At 44.4% G+C, this 22,311-nt stretch overlaps 2 protein-coding genes across 2 annotated transcripts in view; both read right to left on the bottom strand.

Annotated features, from left to right (window-relative positions):
* Positions 1–8,992: 8,992 nt before the first annotated feature.
* CDC42EP2 (CDC42 effector protein 2) lies at positions 8,993–14,906 on the bottom strand. Its single transcript, XM_069965551.1, has 3 exons — positions 14,736–14,906; positions 10,134–10,204; positions 8,993–10,012 (listed from the first exon to the last, which is right to left on the bottom strand). The coding sequence occupies exon 3, from the start codon at positions 9,937–9,939 to the stop codon at positions 9,400–9,402; it is 540 nt and encodes a 179-aa protein (XP_069821652.1). The 5' UTR covers positions 9,940–10,012; positions 10,134–10,204; positions 14,736–14,906; the 3' UTR covers positions 8,993–9,399.
* A 520-nt stretch (positions 14,907–15,426) lies between these two features.
* POLA2 (DNA polymerase alpha 2, accessory subunit) overlaps positions 15,427–22,311 on the bottom strand; it is a 41,512-nt gene continuing 34,627 nt past the window's right edge. Inside the window, exons 12-19 of the mRNA XM_069965552.1 lie at positions 21,233–21,357; positions 21,099–21,137; positions 20,264–20,337; positions 19,913–20,021; positions 18,681–18,787; positions 18,474–18,536; positions 17,095–17,221; positions 15,427–16,772 (exon numbers count right to left, since the gene is read on the bottom strand). Coding sequence (XP_069821653.1) covers positions 16,620–16,772; positions 17,095–17,221; positions 18,474–18,536; positions 18,681–18,787; positions 19,913–20,021; positions 20,264–20,337; positions 21,099–21,137; positions 21,233–21,357 — 797 coding nt within the window. The 3' untranslated portion in view covers positions 15,427–16,619. The remainder of the gene's footprint in view (positions 16,773–17,094; positions 17,222–18,473; positions 18,537–18,680; positions 18,788–19,912; positions 20,022–20,263; positions 20,338–21,098; positions 21,138–21,232; positions 21,358–22,311) is intronic.

Here is a 22,311-nt window from a genome sequence, read left to right on the forward strand (position 1 = left end):
GAGCAGTTGTACACAGTACTACTGGTTCCAGAATGCAATGCTTTCCCTCAGCTGTTCATCACAGTTCTCCACCCTGCACATTCCCCGCCCAAATCAGTTGCAGAACATCTAGGCTGTGTTCACACATTGCAATTTCATTGTGTTACTGAATTATTTGCAGTACTTTTTCATTTCATTGTAACCCCCCCAACCCACACAGTACACTGTATTCTCTACCTGTAATGCTGATATTGGCATAAAGTAAAGAACTTTTTGAATTCATTTTTTTTTTCTTTTTATCTCCACTCACATATTATGATCAAGCATCTTTTATCTTTGAGGTTGAGCCCCACAATAAGGACTTTATCCAATATTTTCTTACATGGGATATACTGTGTGTGCCTCATCAGTAAAGTTGCAGCAGCTGCTTCTGGCTGGTCAGAGATGGTGAATCACTCAGGGGATTGGGGGATCCAGCCAAGCCTCCTGTGAGATCACGCCCTACCCCCTGTCTGCATCACCAGCCTGTGCCCATCAAACACACACAATGTAAGACAGAGGCATGGAATCTTTGTCTCCTAAGTGGGGATAGCAGAAGGAGCAGGAGACAATCTGGATTGGCACAGAGGCCAGTTTTCTTCACTTCCTGGGTTTCAATCAGCTACCAGTGTGGTAGAACTTTACAGACATGGTAAGACGTTGTATAGACACATCTATATAACTTTTAATCAAAAAACTGTTTTCTTTATGAGGAGTTCCCATTTAAGTATACATTCTTTCTTATCTTCCTGTACCTCCCTGCCTTCAGTGTAGATTTTGATTTCACTGGACTTCTCCTTTAAAGTGTAATTGTCACTTAAAATATTTTTGCAGAAATTAGTAGCGCAAGCAATTTTAAGAAACTCTGTAATAAGTTTTATTAGGCAAAAAAAGCCCCTTTCTTTACTCAAAAAGTTGTTTTCCAGCCTCCTCCCTTCTTATCTGTTCAATCATCAGACGCGGACCTCGCGCCCCAGGAGAAGGAACTACCGCAATACACCTAACTCTGCCAATCTCCTTACTGTCTGCCCGACTGGGAGACACCTACCCCCGGTCTCTCTGTATGCATCTTTATAAGTGACACCTAATTTCACAGACCTAATCTCGAGACCCACCGAGCTAACCATGGCTATGAAGGATTAGGCTATCTATGACATCCGCTATTCCTGGCACTCATCATGTTTACCATGTTCACTTTTAACATGGTGTGAATTAGGACCAGGTGTATCTGACTACTAACTGCATAACTACTAATCATCACTATAAACCACTAACAAACCGATCCCTTGGGCCTACTTGAAGACCCCCATACCTTGGGCAACATACAATACTACTACCAGGTCACAACACGACCTGTGAATGTCGTTATCTTCCATCTTGAGATCCCCTTCATAAGGACAACAAATACAGCATCACCACATCATTCCCTGATGAACCTATGCAGAACACATAGGGGAAACGCGTTGGAAGTGGAAATTTTTGAAGGATCTTTGTCATAACGCACTGTAGAACAAAGTGTATTCACCTTATCCAAGTTCTGTTATATGTAACCTTTGCCGTACAAAAACCAGACGGAATTATTGTAATTTCTCATTACACCTATACAGGCCCGTATCTGCCATGAGGCAAGGTGAAGTGTTTGCCTCAGGCGGCAGATAACACAGTCCTTGAGGAGGGCGGCATCAGCGTCCTGTGTCCTTATCATTACAACTAGTTACGGCTCAGTGCCCAGCCATGTTTCCTGTCAGTTGCCTCATGAGAAGCGCTGAGGAGGCACTGGAAGCCTCGTATCCACAGGCATTCACATCACATAAGACATATAGTGTCTCCTGCTGTCAACCCTTTCAATAATGCAGAGTTATTATACTCTGCATCACTTACACACTGTAGAAAAGAAAAAGTTAACGGCAGCGGGGACGCTATATTATGTCTTCTCTGCACTGCCGACCTCCGAGCTGACCTCAGCACAGTGCAAGAGCAGGAGAAGAGGCATCAAAGTAATGTTCTGCTCTGCTGTTAACTCTTTCTGTATTGCAGAATGGAAGTGATGCACAGTAATACTCTACATTCTGCAGTACTGAAAGAGCTAACAGAGCAGCCCGTTTTATAACTCTTCTCTGGCTCCAGAGGTCAGAAGTCAGAGGTTATCTATAGTGGTGTCCAGGGCCGGATTAAGGTTGGTGGAGGCCCCGGGCGACAATCCCCGCCCCCCCCCCCCAAAAAAAAAAAGAAAATAGATAAACTATACTGCAATCTATACAGATGGCTGCTTACTGTAGGTGACTTAGCACAGACCCCTCCTCGCTCCTGGCCGTATGGGTCAGCATCCTCTTCTGTCATGCACGTGGCTACTAGGGGCTGCAGTACAGGGGAAGATTCAAAGCCCTAGAGACAGGAGCAGAGGGGAGGGGGTGGACTAAGTATCAGAGTGTATTCCCACATTGTGTTTGTGTTAATAACGCAATGTGAAAACACAGCACTTTCTGCGCGCTGTTGCCCACTGTGTTAGGGCCCTATTACATGGCCTGATATCCTGGGTAAGCAGCACCATTCTGCTAGGGTTCAAGCTGGTGGGGCCCCTAAGTGGTGGAGGCCCCTGGGCACGTGCCCCTGGTGCCCTCCCTTTAATCCGGCCTTGGTGGTGTCCCATACACACTGCGATGCTGCACTGTGCCTGGCCTGGATCTTCTCTCCCTGACTATTGCTCTGAGGTCCCTGCAGTTTAGACTGCTGTCAGGTCACAGGATAGGATACTCAGCTGAGGCATTAACCATGTTGAATGGGGGGACCTGGGAGTGCTGGAGTTCTTGTATGGGGAATGTGACGGGCACTATGGGCATGATAATATTACAGGGAATGTGAGAGGCACTATGGGCATGGTGATATTACAGGGAATGTGAGGGGCTTTATGGGCATGGTGATATTACAGGGAATGTGAGGGGCTTTATGGGCATGGTGATATTACAGGGAATGTGAGGGGCACTATGGGCACATGGTAATATTACAGGGAATGTGAGGGGCTTTATGGGCATGGTGATATTACAGGGAATGTGAGGGGCACTATGGGCACATGGTGATATTACAGGGGATGTGAGGGGCTTTATGGGCATGGTGATATTACAGGGGATGTGAGGGGCACTATGGGCATGGTGATATTACAGGGGATGTGAGGGGCTTTATGGGCATGGTGATATTACAGGGAATGTGAGGGGCACTATGCACATGGTAATATTACAGGGGATGTGAGGGGCACTATGCACATGGTAATATTACAGGGGATGTGAGGAGGGCAGGGGGCATGATAATCTTGTAGGGGGAATGTGAGGGGCACTATGCACATGGTGATATTACAGGGGATGTGAGGGGCACTATGGGCATGGTGATATTACAGGGGATGTGAGGGGCACTATGCACATGGTAATATTACAGGGGATGTGAGGAGGGCAGGGGGCATGATAATCTTGTAGGGGGAATGTGAGGGGCACTATGCACATGGTGATATTACAGGGAATGTGAGGGGCTTTATGGGCATGGTGATATTACAGGGAATGTGAGGGGCACTATGAGCACATCATGATATTACAGGGGATGTGAGGGGCACTATGGGCACATGGTGATATTACAGGGAATGTGAGGGGCTTATGGGCATGGTGATATTACAGGGAATGTGAGGGGCACTATGAGCACATCGTGATATTACAGGGGATGTGAGGGGCACTATGGGCACATGGTGATATTACAGGGAATGTGAGGGGCACTATGGGCATGGTGATATTACAGGGGATGTGAAGGGCACTATGGGCATGGTGATATTACAGGGGATGTGAGGGGCACTATGCACATGGTAATATTACAGGGGATGTGAGGAGGGCAGGGGGCATGATAATCTTGTAGGGGGAATGTGAGGGGCACTATGCACATGGTAATATTACAGGGAATGTGAGGGGCTTTATGGGCATGGTGATATTACAGAGGATGTGAGGGGCACTATGGGCATGGTGATATTACAGGGGATGTGAGGGGCACTATGGGCATGGTGATATTACAGGGAATGTGAGGGGCACTATGGGCATGGTGATATTACAGGGAATGTGAGGGGCACTATGCACATGGTAATATTACAGGGGATGTGAGGAGGGCAGGGGGCATGATAATCTTGTAGGGGGAATGTGAGGGGCACTATGGGCATGGTGATATTACAGGGAATGTGAGGGGCACTATGCACATGGTAATATTACAGGGAATGTGAGGGGCTTTATGGGCATGGTGATATTACAGGGGATGTGAGGGGCACTATGGGCATGGTGATATTACAGGGGATGTGAGGGGCACTATGGGCATGGTGATATTACAGGGGATGTGAGGGGCACTATGGGCATGGTGATATTACAGGGAATGTGAGGAGGGCAGGGGGCATGGTGATATTACAGGGAATGTGAGGGGCACTATGGGCATGGTGATATTACAGGGAATGTGAGGGGCACTATGCACATAGTAATATTATAGGGGATGTGAGGAGGGCAGGGGGGCATGATAATCTTGTAGGGGGAATGTGAGGGGCACTATGCACATGGTAATATTACAGGGAATGTGAGGGGCACTATGCACATGGTGATATTACAGGGGATGTGAGGGGCACTATGGGCATGGTGATATTACAGGGGATGTGAGGGGCACTATGCACATGGTGATATTACAGGAAATGTGAGGAGGGCAGGGGGCATGATAATCTTGTAGGGGGAATTTGGGGGAACAGGGATATAATGCTAAAATGCAATTTTTCAGCTCATTCAAGTACAGCTGCTAGTTCTGCTTCATCTGTGTCTTGGTGTATTTTTTCTGCTTATTTAACATAAAAATAGAAAATCGAGATTTTCTAAATAAAAAAAAAAAATTTGAGATTTTATTTTTTGGCCATACCGCCCCGGAGGGGGGGGGGGGGGGGGCGGCGCTTTGTCAGTTCTCGCCTCAGGCAGCAAAAAAGCTAGAATCGGACCACTTAACTCTAGACAGTCTGTATCTGGACTTCGTGACTGTTATAGTGTAGGGTCAGATGCCGTCAGGGACGCCTGATCCAGCGGTCCCCCATATACTTTAGGCAGGGCTTAATAGGACTACCTCCCTGAAAGTACCCTAGCCTACCATTATTCTTGCTCTTTTACTGTATAGATTTGAATTTAATTGTCTATATCACTTTTTGTGCACTTAATAATAGTAATAAAAAATCTTGTTTGCACCATCATTTAGGTCCACCACAACAGTCATTTCTCTAGAGTTTTCCTGTTTGTACATTCGACTTGTGGGGACCATTCTGAAATCCATACAGTTACTCTTACTTTATTTACATTGTTCAATATTAGGCAAAGCAGTCTTCATTAGAGAAGCAATGTGAAAATCAGTTTGCCAAGTCCATTATAACTTAATGGGGGGGGGGTCAGAGGAGGATGAGTGAGCAGGAAGAGCAGACAAACAGCCCATGCAGTTTGGAGACTGTCTGGGCACATAAGCGCTAAATTCATAGGGTCGGAAAGCTCAGTGCTAGTTTGGGAACTTAGTGAGAAGTTTGAAGGATAATGTTTTGCAGGGCTGCCTTTTCTCCTCTCTGTGCTCACTCCCCTCTCCACAGACCATAACGGACACAGAAATCCTGCTTCTTCTGAAGTAGAGTGTGGGGGTGGGGCTGCAAAACAGCTTTTTGAGTACAGAAGAAAACTCTTTTGCTTAATAAAACCTATTTACAGAGTTTGTTAAAATTGCTTGTACTTTTGACATTTACGCTTTAACTGTGCCCTAAGCAGTTACATAAAGGGAAAAAAAAGTCTCTGAAACACCCACTTAAACCTAATTCTGTATAAGCTCCACAGCTCCAGACTTTTGAGGCAAGCACTCCACACCTTCCTCCATTGCTCCAAGGTCCAGTTTTAACAGGGTTATTCAGGATTAGAAAAACACAGCTACTTTCTTCCAAAAACAAGCGCAAAAGGGTCAGGTATCTTAGAAGTTCAAAACCCCAATTAAGTGGAGGTTGGAGGACCCCCATACACCATAGATGGTTGGCGTTACTGGTGACATATATTGAAGACACCACAGGCTCCATTTCTGCATGATGGGTAGAAACTACAGAAATACATGAAGACAGAGGGAATAATCTCGGCTCATGGAATAAATCCCTTATGTGTAAAAGTCTTTCACACACATCTCCATTTACAACTCCACTTAGAGTCATTCATTCATTTGCGTAAGTAATTCTATGTAAAGCCAAAAACACTAGCCCTGTTTCACACGTGTCACCTGTTGAATATTTAGTTATGAAAGAGGAGGCAACCCTAGGCGTCACATCAATGTTCCCTGGCACTGTATTATGGAAGAAATACATGCATCAAGCCTCAGGCTGCGTTCACACCTACCAGTATTGTGCACCATACGCTTACTATAATTTATAGCAAACCAGGAAATAACAGCAACAGTCAATAATGGCGCCTTTACACAGAGATTTATCGGACAGATTTTTAAAGCCAAAGCCTGTAAAAGACTATAAACAGGGAACAGGCCATAAAGGAAAGATTTTGAGATTCTGCATCTTTTCAAATCCATTCCTGGCTTTGGCATCAGAAATCTGTCAGATAAATCTCTCTGTGTGAAGGCACCCTAAATCACATTGCTTATAGTGCAAACTATTGGAAGCCGCTACAGCTTACAGCACAGTCAAATCTGGTTATCACTGACTTGCTATAAATATATATATATATATATATATATATATATATATATATATATATGCATTCCAACCATCTCCCCTTATTGCTGTAGTTGACTACACTTCTGTATACAGAAAAATTAAACATACTGAATCGTGGACAAAAAAAACAAAAAACTAAATGTTACACATTGTAAATCAATGGCTGTTTAACTTATACGTTTCAAGGTATTCCATCACTATTATAATGTACACATTAAATGTAGTCATAAAATGCAATGTGAAGCCTGCCTAAATCCCCTATTACACAGGGCGATTTAGAGGCACAAGCGAACGCCGACTAGTCAGGTCAACCCTCGCTTGCTCCTCGTTCCCCGCTGGCGCTATTACACACATCAACAGCGAGCAGGTAAGAGCGGGGTGCATTGCACCAGAGCTGCCTGGGCAGCTCATAGAAGATCATGGCTGATTGTTTGTGTTTCAGCCTGTTGGAAAAAAAACGAGCAGCCGACATTGCGCATGTCGGCTGATCGTTGTCTTCTATTACACAATTGACCAGGTCAGGGTCTTAGCGTTCTAAAGTGACCATTTAATAAGTGGTCAAACAATAATATCACAGAAATAAATGTGTTACATTTCACCATCTCCCATAGCGTAAGCAAGCTGTAGCTATAACCAGATGTGCAAACTCACTAAATTTATGTCAAAAGAATTGTTGAGAAAACTAGACTATCGCTCTTCTCTTGGACAAGCTGAGGCTGGTCAAACTTTCACATCCGACCGACAGCAAGTGATTTATTCTCATAAAGAACACAACTCTCTCTCTCTCTTCCCCCGCCCAATTCCCCTCTGGCTTCAGGCACTCCAGTTGCTTATTGGAGTAGTATTACATTTCACATGTAACAAGGGGCCTTTTACAGTATTCTTTCATCTTATTCCGTAGTCTATTTCTTACTTGCTAAGTTGAGAACATCAAGAAACTTAATAAAAATAAGATTTAGTTGAAGTCAAGTACTACTATAGCCAATATTTCTGTTACCCTTCTGAGCTAAAGTCTGACCAGAGGGACCCTGTCTCTGTATAAATGTGTTGGAGCCTCCATCATGGCATGCAGCCAGGATAGCTGTATAGTCATATGACTGTCAGCAGATTCTGTCAAAATTGCTGACTTTAAACAAAGTAAATGGAACAATCTTCTGTCACCATTTTATATTAATGTAAAAACTTTAAGGGATATTCTCAACAATAGTAATCACCTACCCACAGGATAAAGAATAACTGTATTATGTAGGAGGTATCACAAATGCTCAGCAATATCTGGAAGCATAAGTGCTGCTGCTTCATCTGTTCAGAGTTCATTTGATTCTTGGTCTTCACATCAGTGGGGGCCCCAGTGGTTGGAACCCCTCTAATCAATTATTAATTATAATACCTATTAAAACACCTAATAAACCTCCCACAAAGCAACTATATTTATTTAGTTTGGAAGATGACACATTAAGGGAATAAGACTTCAAGATCTGACTACACTAGGTTTGTTTGTTGTCTGTTACCATGGAGATGCATAGACCTGCTTAAAGGGAACCAATGACTAGAAAGACAGCTATGCAGCTGTTTATAAACATTGTTATAACGACCCCCCACACTGTTTCTGAACCTATAACTGATCGCTATCTGCTTCCCTCACAGCCCCCGAAAAACAACCTTGAATATTTGCAGAGCTGTATGTAAATTACCCTATGTAGGCATGTGAGTGGTACTCAGTGACAATGTAGTCATGGCTGGCACGAAAAATCCTCTCTAATCATGCCTCTCTGCAAGCTCCCCTAAGCACAGATGTCATTGCTGGATCAGACATGCACAGTACATGAAACACCAAGCAAGGATTGGACGCCCATGTGCTCTGCATGCCCGGCCCAGTTACAGGATGGCTCCTCCGTGACGCTGTAGGCCCCTCCACTCCCAGAGAGGCATGATTAGAGAAGGTTTTTCAAGCCAGCTATGATTGCTGAGGGGAGGTACTGGATGAAACTGTGGCTAAAATGTTTAATTTTCTATTTAGGTCTATAGCAGAGCTGGGCCTTTCTACTATACAGGGGCACAGAAGAGCTTACCTAATATACAAGGGCACAACCTGACATTACAAGACAACCCAAGAAGAACATTTAGCTGGAAATTATGTTTTAGGAGCTTCTTTGTCTACTTTGCCAGTGATTTAACATTAAGTAATATAATCAATAGAGTATTTGCCTTATAAACAAATAAACCACACAGAGGTTGAAAATAATTTTCTGTATTGCATCTTAAGAATCTTATAAATTTTAAAATAAGAAAAAAATAAAATAAAAATAAAGTGTCATTTATCATTTCCTGGCAAGAAGGCACTAGAAGTCTTCACGAAAAGCACTTTACAACTGGAGATGCTTTGGCTTCTTGGAGGTGGCGCATCATTGCATAGCTTATGCACAAACACAATCCAGATTGTTCTGTTCCAGTACAGACCCCAATGTATCTTAATGTAACAAGGCGTATATATAGACTATATGAAGGAATCATAAGGCAGCATGGAATCAGTAACGGTCGCTGTCCAAATAATAAACTCCTAAAATCTTTGTAGTGTTTAAAATACATAATAAGAACAATTTGAGAGCTTTGGTCCTTTAGTCCCGACAGGGCTGAGACATCTAGTCGTTTTTCATTATTTGTAAAACATCATCCAAGATTGAAGGTCCCAAGTCTACATGTAGGGAAAGAAGAGATCCAGCGTGAGCAAGGAATCTTTCTTCCTTTACCTCTGCAGAAAAGCCATTATCTATCACTTGCAAGGGTTTGGCCATATCCTTCACAGGGCTTTTACTCTTGTCATCCAGGTGAAGCCGAGGGGGCTTTGGTGGAGGTGACTGAAGCAGGGAGAGAGCCTGTGGTTCACCTATTGTAGGGAGGGAGATGGCATTCTTTAAGACAGGCGATGGCAGCTCTGAATGTGACAGGGGCGGGGTGGCATCGGGGGATGAGGACGTAGAGCTAGTATGCAGTCGAGGGAGAAGGTGGAATTTGCCCTGCAGAAAAGAAATGTCTCCAAAAATATCTCCCTCTCCACTGCCAATATGTATGGTGTGTCTGAAGTCTCCGAGCGGAGGGCTTATCATGTCCGGAGACAAGACATCTCTGAGCTTTCCTTTACGGGATCCTCTCTTCAGGTAGATGGGAGCTTTGGCCGACATATTTGCTGCCTCTCAGTCTTCCACGCTAAGAATCAAATTGATAGGAATCCGCTTCATACGAAACATCTAGTCTCTGATCGAGGAAGAACAAACAGTATGGATAATCTGGTTAGAAAGGCTGGAATTAGGTATTACCTAACACAAAGCACACAAGTTTCTCTAATACAATGAAGTTGGTAATGAACAGTACGTACTTTAGGCAAATGTTTGTTCTGACATTAGCAGGAGATGTTCACCAAGCAAAGTCTTTACCAGGCTACCACACCTGAAAGAATAATAAAAGAGATTAGAATACAGACGCATAATACAGAAAATCTACCTCCTCACAGCAGGCACAAGATAATAGGCGGGCAATGGGAAACATGGATGTGTAAAGCCTTATGTTCCATAGGTTTAGTGTAGTCATTTGAGTTAACCATAAAGGAAAAGGCTTTATAAAAAAAAAAAAAAAAAAAAAAAAAGTATAGGTGCTCAGACCATGACCGATCGCTAGAACAAGTAGAAAGAAACATAAGGCTTCTCTTCCCACTCCACACAGGACCATCCTTATAGACTTAGGGCTAATGCAGGAACCAGTCTGTGCACGGACGGCGTCCTGCGGAGTGGACCTCGGAGCACCCCGCATTGTGATCAATTATGATGTTGGGAGCGCCGATAATGTTTAAAGATCGAGCTAGTGTACTGACACAGACACGCAGCTGTGTCAGTACACTAGCGTGAACTTTCAAACTTTAACACTGACTGATCACTAGATCTCCCACCTCGACCTACTGATCAGTCAGGGTGATAACATCCAGGTCCCGACTAATTAAAATTTTTTACATGTCTGACAGAGTGACAGTCTATTTAGGGTGCTCTTACATTTAGCGAACATCAGTGCGGCCGCAAGAGATCCCAGCCAGACTGTATACAGAGAGTATACACTCCGGCCGGGATTCCATAGCAATAATTGTGATTAAATTGCGAGCCTGCAAGTACGGTCGTTGCTTAATGAATCTATACATAGTGTGAAGGAGTATTTCCCTTTACATATTGCAGTTTAGGGCTGAGTTCACACTACGTATATTTGAGGCTGTGTAGCAACCAAAACAAGGAGTGGATTAAAAACACAGAAAGGATCTGTTCACACAATGTTGAAATTGAGTGGATGGCCGTTATTTAATGGCAAATATTTGCTGTTATTCTAAAACAACGGCTGTTTTATTGAAATAATGGAAGTTATTTACCATTAAATGGTGGCCATCCACTCAATTACAACATTGTGTGGACAGATCCTTTCTGTGTTTTCAATCCACTCCTGGTTTTGGTTGCTATGAGGACCTGACATGAGGACCAAATACAGCCTCACATATACATAGTGTGAACCAAGCCTAACTCAGCACCTTGTCCTCACTTTCATGCTGCCTGAACCACAAGTCAATGCCCCACTGTCTTTAATTGATAGGTCTTTCAGCAAAAACCATTGGCGTGGGGAGAAGCCACGGGCTGCATCCAGTATCTTCTGGGACTCCCTAGGGCTGGATCCAACTTCCCTAGCCACCATCAACCAATTGCCGCATGCCCAAGTTTTAGCGAACCAGAGTGTGCTCGAGTTTTGCTCATCATTAACCGGGAACTAGCCCTGATGACTTGTGGTCCAGGCAGCATGAAAGTGATGACAGGTTCCCTTTAAGAGTGACACCCAGGCTCTATCCTTCGCACGGACAAGGAGAGCAGTACCTGATCTCTGTGATGGCACATTACAAGCTACAGGAGTGACATGGGAGGTCATAGCTGTGGGCATAACACTGACTTTTAAGTGGTTGCCTTGAGTTACACTGTAATTTTACGATACAATAACATTCATAAGCCTAAACATTAGCCAAACTTCACTGTAGATGTATTGCATAATACCCCGTGGCTTCACCTCCGCAACTACCCAGGACACACACAATGGAGGCATACAACCCGTATTACAGCGTTGCAACACAGCAATGTTTTCCTGTTTTACAAGCGTTCTGCTGATTCAGGGAGGGAGTTGGTGGGGGCCACTGACAGCCGGCCAAATACATGGGATTCTGGGAACGGCTCCTTCTAGAGCTGCTGCCCGAGCACGTTTTATTCCAATGAGCTGGATATCCATCTTGGCAACGGTTTCTGCAAGAACATTTTACCACGAAGAACACCACTTATGTAAGGAGCTGCACAAACACTGAGCACATGGGCCGACTCCACAGGATAGCCGATACTACACGGCGAGGGTCCCAGAGAGCCTGGAGACGGGGGAGAAAACTGACTTATGACACAGAAAATCATTCTGCAAACAATGAACTCTTCCCACAAACATGAACATTCAACCCAAGCCACATGTCTTACTCCAGTGGGGTGGGTCATGCACAGCTAGCTTTACTTGCCGAGACCACCACCGATCTGTAGATATAGCTGGCAGAGGTGCACACCGAGCACATACTCTGCCAGCTTATACCCCTATTCCACGGAACGATTATCGTTCATAAACTCGCTCCAACGACCACTCGTTAACGATCACTAAATGATTTTTTTTAGCGAACGATAACACATAATGTGAACGATATATGTAGTTTAACGATTATTTTGTGGTCGTTACATGGCCGTTTAAAACGTTCGCCGGGGTGATCATGACCATACGACACACCTACTTTTTTTTAACCTGTTTACGAACGACTAAAAGATTTCTAATTTTACGAACAGATTAGCGAATTATCTTTCAAAGACCAACGACTTTTTTTCGACATGCTGAAAAACAGTTTTGAACGACAGTATAACGATTTGGCCTTTGACGTTCGCTCGTTTACACCAATTCCACAAAGCGATTATCGTTAACGAGCGGTTGTTGGAGCGAGTTTATGAACGATAATCGTTCCGTGGAATAGGGCCTTTAGTCTGAGCAACACAGGCAGATTTCTACGGAAAGTCTATGGACACAAAGCAGGAAGAAGCAGAGGCAGCAGGCTTCTAGCAATGGAGTAGGGGTCCTAACACCAGACCCCCACAGAAACATCCTGCATTTTACCACTGACCCGTCCAATCTTTCCTCAGTCCTCTCTAGATTTACTCACACACATTGGGATCTGCCTGTTATGGACAGACTCCTATCTATATACCATACAGGAGGTATTATAGCTTGGAGGCAAACAGCGAGGCTGGGGCAGAAGCTGACGATACTATACCACTGCGGCCACTAACTTCCGTTTGTTAAAGCTTCATAGACATACAGTAGGTGTATGGTGGCAGTTGTCACCCTGAAAAAAGGACACTTCAACGTAAGGACAGGTAAACGTAACCATTCATGGTGGAGAAGACTCCAGCCCCCAGTCCACAGCTTTACTTTAGCTATGGCTGATATCCCGGCTATGAAGGCAGCATGAAGATGGCTTTGTATGTGGGGTCGGGGAATTCAATGGGCGATCTTAAAGCTATTCATTGTTTGCATACTAGTGAAAAGCAAGCCTGTTTATGAGGCCTGGTATGATAAGAATGATGGAACAAGGATTATCCTGTTAAGTAGCATTTCAGAGTCACACCCCCACACTAAAAATGGCCGACAAGAACCTACAAAACAGATTCCAAGAATGACAGGTAAGTGCTCATCCATCTTTCCTTCTTCTCCGGGTGTCAGATATGTCAGCGCAGGGTGGATGGAGATGTTTGTATGAGTTAGTGCCCAACAGCAAGCACCAGTCATGTTCTCCAGGACTGAGGACAACGGAGATTCTTATAACCGCTATCATTTCCTATATATGACAGCTTTTCCCCATGACCATATATTATATATTACTATAAGTGAGCCAGTTTAACGCATCGATTTGGGAAATGACAAGATCACAGTCCCATGGATGTCAGTCACCCCAGATGACAATAGCTATGGGGCCCTAAGTAGCTTCTCCCATTGGTGGATCCGGGGTATGCGAGGTGTTCACCAGGACTTTCCACTATTAGGGTACGTTCACACTATCACGTCAATTCTTGGAGTGGAGACGCGCAAAAAATACACAGAGACAGTGAGGCAGGAGGGATTCCAAGCAAAGTCCGCGGCAGGGGTTCCACTTGGAATTTCAGCCAATTTTACTCAGTGTGACTACACTTACCCATGGAGGGGAACAAGAATCTCCATTCTAAGGAGACGCTGATGGCCATAGCCCACACAGTCTCCACAGAACTTACTGGTACAGCACACCACGCTATGTATACAATATACGGCAACAGTAGACTACACATAGATCCATTACAGTGTAACTTATCCGTATTACAATGATGGGTGCAGAGACCCCAGCGACCGCCAGAAACAAGGGACAGAACTCTGACTTCAAGTGCTTGTGTCCCTTTACAGAGATTATCTGACAATGTTTGGAGCCAAAGCCAGGAGTGGATTATAAACAGAGATCAGGTCATAAAGGAAAGATTTCTCCTCCTGGCTTTGGCTTCAATAATCTGTCAGATAAATCTGCCTGTGGAAAGGCACCATTAGTTCTAGTGATTAGTGGGGGGGGGATCAGCAGCAGCAGGACCAGTGACAGGAGGGCAGCACACAGCTATGCCAGGTACAGACACGGAGCCTGCAGCTATGGACAATGCTGCTCTAATGCACAGAACTACAACTCCCATCATACACCTGGAGCACGTGTGCCCGCGCTAACATCTGCCTGGCACCAAGGATAAGTGAGCGCCACACCTCCCGCCCGCCCGGCGCACTGACAGGGTGTGAGCGCCCGCTCCAGTGCTGACACACACCCACCCCGGGAGAGGGGAGGACTACCACCCTCACCGTACACACTGACCTGTGCCGCCGCCGCTGCAGTCTCCAGGTTGGGTCCCAGGCAGATGCGGACGTGGTTGGGAGTGGCCGCAGCTTCCGGTTCTCAGTCGCCAAGTAACCCGCATGAGAGGAGTGATACAAGACACGAACAACGTCTACTGCCTGCTGCTCCGGCCACACTGAGCGGGCAGGGTTACATCCAGAGGAAAGGAACGCCCACCCGAGGAACCAGCCAATCACCGAGCAGCCTCCGCCAAAGGGGCGGCGTGGGAAGGGACGGCGGGTAGTAAGAGAACCAATCACACACTTTTTTTTTCTTTTATATTAAACTTTATTTATAACAACAACAAACATAAAATCCCTGCCCCACTGTAAACGGTGCATGACCGAGTGATTGACACCTGGTGACGTGTGTATATATGTATATGGAAGAGCCAACAGGTCATTCAGAAGTGACTTCTCTATATTCTAACCATTGTACAAGTGACAAGTAGAACAGCTGCCATACAGTTACTTTTAAAGGGGTGTTCTGGGGAAAAAAACCACAACTTACTGACCCACACCAGCAGAACTAAGAGGCCACACAACACCATCAGTGTAAACTCAGGGACAATGGGGGAGATTTACCAAACATGTTGCAAGGTGCCACTTGCTCAGTTGCCCCTAGCAACCAATCAGATTCCACCTTTCATTTTTCAGTCTGTGAGGAATGAAAGGTGGAATCTGATTGGTTGCTAGGGGCAACTGAGCCAATTTCACTTTGATAAATCTCCCCCAACGGCTGCATGAGGAGATCATTCATGTGTAGTCCTGGACCCTCATATGACTGGGAGATAAAGGGGAACTGTAGTAATAGGTGATGGATGCCTGATCATTAGGGGGTCCCCGCCTGCTGGGACTCTTACGGATCACTAACATAGGGATCATCCGCCATGTCAGCGTATGGACTGTATCTGGTTACCAGAAGTCCCACAGACTATGAAAGGGCAAAGAAGCATTATCACTGAGATACCCCTTCACATTGTAACCAAGGGGGGCAGGACAGACACTGAATGGCCCTGAAGGGGGAACAGAGGCTGGGGACCCACAAACTAAATAGTAACACATTTTTCCTGCACCTGTTACAGCAATGGGTCTGATGACCAGAACACATAAAGCTCCCATCATCATGGCCTGGAATAGGCCTTGTTCTCCCTCCAGGGCCATGTATGTGACCTATAACCCCCTGGAACCTCTTCATTGTACAGAACTATAAAACAGCCCCCACAAACGTTCACCTGTCCGTCCATCCTGCCTCCCATATTACACACAGGCTTGTCCTGTCAGATTCTGTGGTCTGTCACCCCCCTAGAGTCCAGCAGCCCATCTCCACTAATATTCGGTATCTATAGGAGCCTTGAGGCTATTGTGCAGGGATAACCTGAGGCCATTTACAGAACAAAAGACGACTTCTGGTCACTATGATAAACAAGGAAAACTTGTAATATGTGACATTATAGGAAACTATCCAAACTAATGCAAAGGGAAAGCACTAAAGCAACAAGATTTTCAGCTTTTATTTTCTGGTCGGCCTCTGCGGCCCTGGCTCCCTTCACATACACTTGTTTTGATGAGTCTCCCCCACTCTACACAGAAAGCAGCCACCATGGGAAAGTCCTGCCTAACAGTTTAGCTGTGGGATAACCTTCATATGATACAATAGGAAATACGACATGTAGGTTGTCTCATCTTCCTGTAGAGATCCTGTGGTCACCTGGTGAAGGGGGATGAGTGGCAGACTGGGAACCTCACACAGTCCGCCACTTCTCTTTTCGACCTGCACATATTTTCTCCCCAGTTTTATTTGTCCAGGTCAGTCCACTTAGAGCAATGCAAAGTCTGTATTTTAGGAGACATGATTCTTATGTTATATTTTAACCACTTGAGCAGAGATGCAAGGAGATTTCCTTTCTGCTGTCCCACTGTTCTCCTCCTTCTTGACTAAAAAGCGGGCATATGTTCCTCCTACCGTCCCCTTTGTTAGACGGCCTGGATTAATGCAGATGCAGCCTGAGACGTCCTATGGGAGATTGAGATAAACGTCAGATGAAAGTCTATAATAAAACTGAGACTCTCTACATACATAGGATATACAATCACACTCTAACTGATCGAGGACCCTCAGTGGTGCAGAGCACAGAAGAAAAGCAGATTTGGATATATTAAAAAATAAAGCAGCTCCCCTTTCTTTGCATAAGCTCATAAGGGGGACTTCCATTTCTCCTCTCTGCTAGATCCACTTATGGTTTTGACTAATAAAACTTCCAATGCTGCAGGGGGGACCCCCTACGTGCATATACATTGAAGGGACAGTCAGGCCAACATTGAACACCAAAACTAACCTTAATGAAAAAACGAAGTTCTGATGGTATAATAAAGACATCAGGTGTGACGGGCATTATTGCATAGTTATAGTGTGCTTCATAGTCAATGTTTATCTCCTCGTGTGGTGGATACAAAGGGTAGTAGCTGAAAAACAAACACTGTTAGCAGTAAAAAATACATGGGATCCTGACAAAACAAAACTTGGGTCAATGATGTTGTGGTTGTAGGGTGGGTAGGGGTCCAATATCTATTGTCTGCTTCTTTCTATCTCTTTGATTACTTGACACAAAGGGTCACAATACACATGGATTGAAGGCTTATGTAAATGAAAAAACACAGTTGTAAGGAAAGTGATATGATGTGAAAAGGTGAGAATGGGGGCAACAAAGGTTGTGCAGCTTTGTCTGTTTTAATATCCGCTGTTCACATTTAATCCTATAAAATAGCTTTTTTTTTACACAGGTAAATAAAATAGTTAAAGAGGTATTCCAGAAATTCCTACTAACTGTGCTCAGGATGGAGGTCCCCTGCCACCAAGGAGGGGCCATACACCTTCCTGTATTGAGGGACCATACACCTTTGATAACTGACAGGTATCTCTCCCATCCTCCCCATACACAGGAGTGTTCTGCACAGCCAAGCATTCCTGTGTTCTCTATGGGGAGCGCAGGGTTAAGCTGGAGCTGAACAAATCTGACAGTGGCTTATCAAAGAATGGGGGGAGATTTTCCCATCTCACCCAACCTTTATCTTTACAGACATCAGGAGATGGACGGTCAGGAGAGCCACATACACCTTATACCAACAGCCGAACCCATTGCAAGTGGCAGGTATGGCTGACAATAGTATAATGTGTATGGGAACCTTTAGTATTGTCACAAGGAGCTTCCCCCTCAGCCAACTGATGAAACTGATGGCCACTAACTGGCTAAAGAACTTGGGCCAACATTTTTTTTCTATTTTAATGTGCCCTGTGCACAGTTACGACGAAAAAAAAAAAAAAGAATCTTCAGACTACCACTTTAGGCTGCGTTCACACTACGTATATTTCAGTCAGTATTGCAACCAAAACCAGGAGTGGATTAAAAACACAGAAAGGATCTGTTCACACAATGTTGAAACTGAATGGATGGCCGCCATATAACAGTAAATAACTGCTATTATTTCAATATAACAGCCGTTGTTTTAAAATAATAGCATATATTTGCCATTAAATGGCGGCCATCCACTCAATTTCAACACTGTGTGAACAGATCCTGTCTGTGTTTTTAATCCACTCCTGGTTTTGGTTGCAATATGAGGACCACAATACTGACTGAAATATACGTAGTGTGAACCCAGCCTAAAATTGTATTTCCCAAATTTACACCCTTAACATGAAGAGGTATTCCCTCACCTCCGTTGAGTCAGGATATGCTTGAGGATCCGGCTAAATCTGTCTGGAGCTCCTGCAGTACCACTGTAGTAATATAAAAAAAAAAACAAACAAACAATGTCCAATCAAATATAGTGCACATATTTATTAAAAATCAGAATCATCCTAATCTATAATTAAAGGGTTCTTCCCAAATAGACACAAGAGGAAGACGTGCTGAACCAGTACCTGCTGATCTCCTCTGCACCCATGTGAAAGAGCAAGTCTGTGGATGTAAATCCCACTGCCACACCATTGACAGATAATGTACAAGGATCGGCCACAAAGTGCACTCTCTGGTGGAACAAAAAGAAAGAAAGAAAGAAAAACAATAAAACATTAAAGGAAGGAAATATCCTTATACATTAGAAATACAAAAGTTTATTTTATTAAAGAGCTAAAGCTGAACACAACAAGCACCCCCTGCCAGAGGAAGCCCTGCTGTTTCACTCCTCACCATCTGAGGTTACTGCTTTATGTCACATATGACACAGATACAACATCCTTTTTAGTCTACATTATGGACACTTATATTCTTTTGGCTTCTCGACTCTCATCTATAAATCACACATTTCCGTATGAGACTGCTACACAGACCACGACAGCATCAAGTAAAAGAATATCTTCTGAGATAACTAAGACGGTCTCACAGACATACATTATAGATCACTCTCTGAACTGGCATGTTCTAGTGAGGATGGTCAGGGTACCACATGTCAAAAGTTTTTTGTTTTTTTTAATGACAGTGCCCATTTAAAAGGGTTCTCTCATCAACCCCATTAGTAGATAAGTAACATCATAAAGGGAGGTCCACCATAGGGAGCGGCTTCTGCACAGGTGACCTGGCCCCTCTGTGTGTTCAATAGACTACAATTAATTTGAAAAGTCATTATACTGTATGACGCTATAATTTTCCCTATGCAATGTACTAGAAGCTACATCTGGGGTTTCAAAAGCTGGATCCTTATTGATCAGTATACTGCCATGGACTTCACTTTTAGAATAAAAGGTGAGAAACCCAATAGACCATAGTTGTCAAAGACAGGCCCTCCAGCTGTTGCAAAACTACAATTCCCATCATGCCTGGACAGCTTTCACTGTCCAGGCATGATGGGAATTGTAGTTTTGTAACAGATGAAGGGCCCAGGTTTGACACTTATGCAATAGAGCATCAGTTTCTGCTTAGTGGGGTGCTGTTACCTGGCCCGCCCACAGATCAGCTGCTCCGTGTCACAGCTTTAGCATATGCACAATGAATAGCCAGAAGCAGTCGTCTCTGTTTATTGAGATGGTGGTGGTGCCGGGTTAGCACATTAAAGTAAATAAGAGCTGTGGTAAACCAGCCCCACCACTATGCAACAAACTGAGCACTGTATATACCGGAGCCAATGCTATGTTTTTTAATACAGGATAAGAATTACCTGCTTATCCTCCTTGGCAGTCTCATAACAGCTGAAGGGAGGCTGAGGGTAGACCGGATCATGGTGAACATCTCTGACAGAGGGGACAAATACCAAATGGGATCCAGATCTGGAGGAAGATATGAAGCATAAATAACAGAAAAGATGGGTACAGATGAGACAGTGTGGTTATGAGAATGCTCTTTGTCCTCTATGGTGACAAAAGGAACCTGCAATTTAATCATTATAAATAGCTTCTAAAGACAAAAATACAGTGACGGACATCTGCTTGCTGGGAAGTGGTTTTAGCATAGGTGGGTGCCTTGATGGACGCCCTAAATTACACAGTAGGCAGCTCTTGGCATTACTTACGGTCGTGTCCCTTCGATGATCATTTTCAGGCAGGATTTAAACACCTCCTCAAAGGTCACCGTCAGCTGCAAGTTCTGAGAAAATAAAACAGGGGAAATTATTCATGGCACATGAAACGGCTCTCACATTACCACTATTTCTAAGCCTACAAGTCTCCACGTGTCGGTTGTTTCAGATATTAGCATTGACAACATCTTTATTACAGGTCCTCTAAGGTGACGCCTGTTTATCTGGGAAGTTTTTAAGCAGGCTCCAAGGCAGATCCAAGCTTTTCTTCTATGACATAACAGTAAGATTTCGCATTTGGGGATTCACATATACTCATGCTAGAAGATTTAGGGTAGCTTCACACGGGCGGGCTCGCAGCGAGATTCTCGCTGCGAGCCCGGCAGGTCCTGGCAGTTCCCATAAACTACATACTTGCTGCGGACCGCAGCGAGTATGTAATTGTACCGCGCTTAACTCCTTCTACTCCCGCCCGGCTCCCCCGCTGTAAGCAGCATACATTACCTGTCCTTGCTGCTCGGGTCCGGCGTCCTGCTCTCCCGTCCGGCCAATTAGTGTGTTGCCCAGCCGCAGCCACTGATTGGCCGGGCGGGAGAGCAGGACGCCGGACCCGTGCAGCAAGGAGAGGTAATGTATGCTGCTTACAGCGGGGGAGCCGGGCGGGAGTAGAAGGAGTTAAGCGCGGTACAATTACATACTCGCTGCGGTCCGCAGCAAGTATGTAGTTTATGGAAACTGACAGGACCTGCCGGGCTCGCAGCGAGAATCTCGCTGCGAGCCCGCCCGTGTGAAGCTACCCTTAAGGTGTATATAACAGTGATGACTTTACCTCCACCTGCTCATGTTTGGAATCCAGAAAGGGGCCCAGCTGAAACGACATATGGACAGCATATAAGATTTCACCAACATGCAGACTTCTATTTAATTTAATTGTCGGCTAAGTAGCCATTACTTTGATCTCACCAGAATGCAGACATCTGGACGGTCTCTATTAATAACATCCACCAGATCCTTTAGGGCATCAAAAGTGATGGTGTCCGATGTGGTGAATGGTCCGCAGGCTGCAATTATCATCTGCTGAGAACAGTCTGCATGGAATAATAAAGGATGGGTCTATAGAAGATCACTGTCACAGGGGGCTCAATATCTAAGATATCTCCACTGGTTACATGGGGACAATTTTATAAAACCTCATACTTGTTAGCTAGCCTGATGGGCAACGCAAACCACAAGATCAGGTGTGCGACTGATGTGTCATGAATAGACAGGATATGCAGCACTGAAGTGTCACAGCACAGAATGCTGAGGAACGCTATAGTGCAACAGTGAAAGTTTTAGCTCCCAATGCATTAGCATTTCAGGAAATATCATTTTCCAATGCCTTCTCACCTAACAAAGTCAGGAATTAGCATCATTATAGAAAACTATATATAAATATATTTATATATATACAAATATAGTAAAAAAAAAAAAAAAAAATCATGTGTGTTCCCACAAACATCTCTCCATAGGATAAGGGCCCTATTCCACCGGACGATTATCGTTTGCATAATCGTTAACGATAAACGCTCTCAAACGACCGCTATTGCGAAAGACCTGAAAACGTTCACTCATTTCCATGGAACGATAATCGTTACTTATGATCTTATTTGCAATAAATTTTCCTTCGCTATTTCTTCGCTATTGCATTCGTATCTACTGCGAACGACCGAACGATGTCTTATTCTAAGCGAACGTTTTGCGAACGAGCAACAATAAAAATAGGTCCAGGTCTTATAAAGCGATCAACGATTTCTCGTTAGGTCGTTAACTACATTTCAACCGAACGATTATAGTTTAGATTTGAACGATTTAACGATAATCTGAACGATAATCGTCCGGTGGAAGTGTCTGTTCAGTGGTATGTCAGTCACATGAATTAGGGGTCATTCTAAAAATCCTGTTTTGTGTGGATTAGTCATACATTATCTTTGCACGACCATTAAATACAATTATTTTACGTATAGTGATTGTCGGCTTTTTACCACTAATGGCCTGGTGTA

Source organism: Dendropsophus ebraccatus, chromosome 4 (assembly GCF_027789765.1).
Source record: "Dendropsophus ebraccatus isolate aDenEbr1 chromosome 4, aDenEbr1.pat, whole genome shotgun sequence".
Taxonomy (NCBI): domain Eukaryota; kingdom Metazoa; phylum Chordata; class Amphibia; order Anura; family Hylidae; genus Dendropsophus; species Dendropsophus ebraccatus.

Excerpts from the sequence above, each read along its gene's own strand:
- CDC42EP2 (XM_069965551.1), bottom strand. The coding sequence starts at position 9,939 with ATGTCGGCCAAAGCTCCCATCTACCTGAAGAGAGGATCCCGTAAAGGA.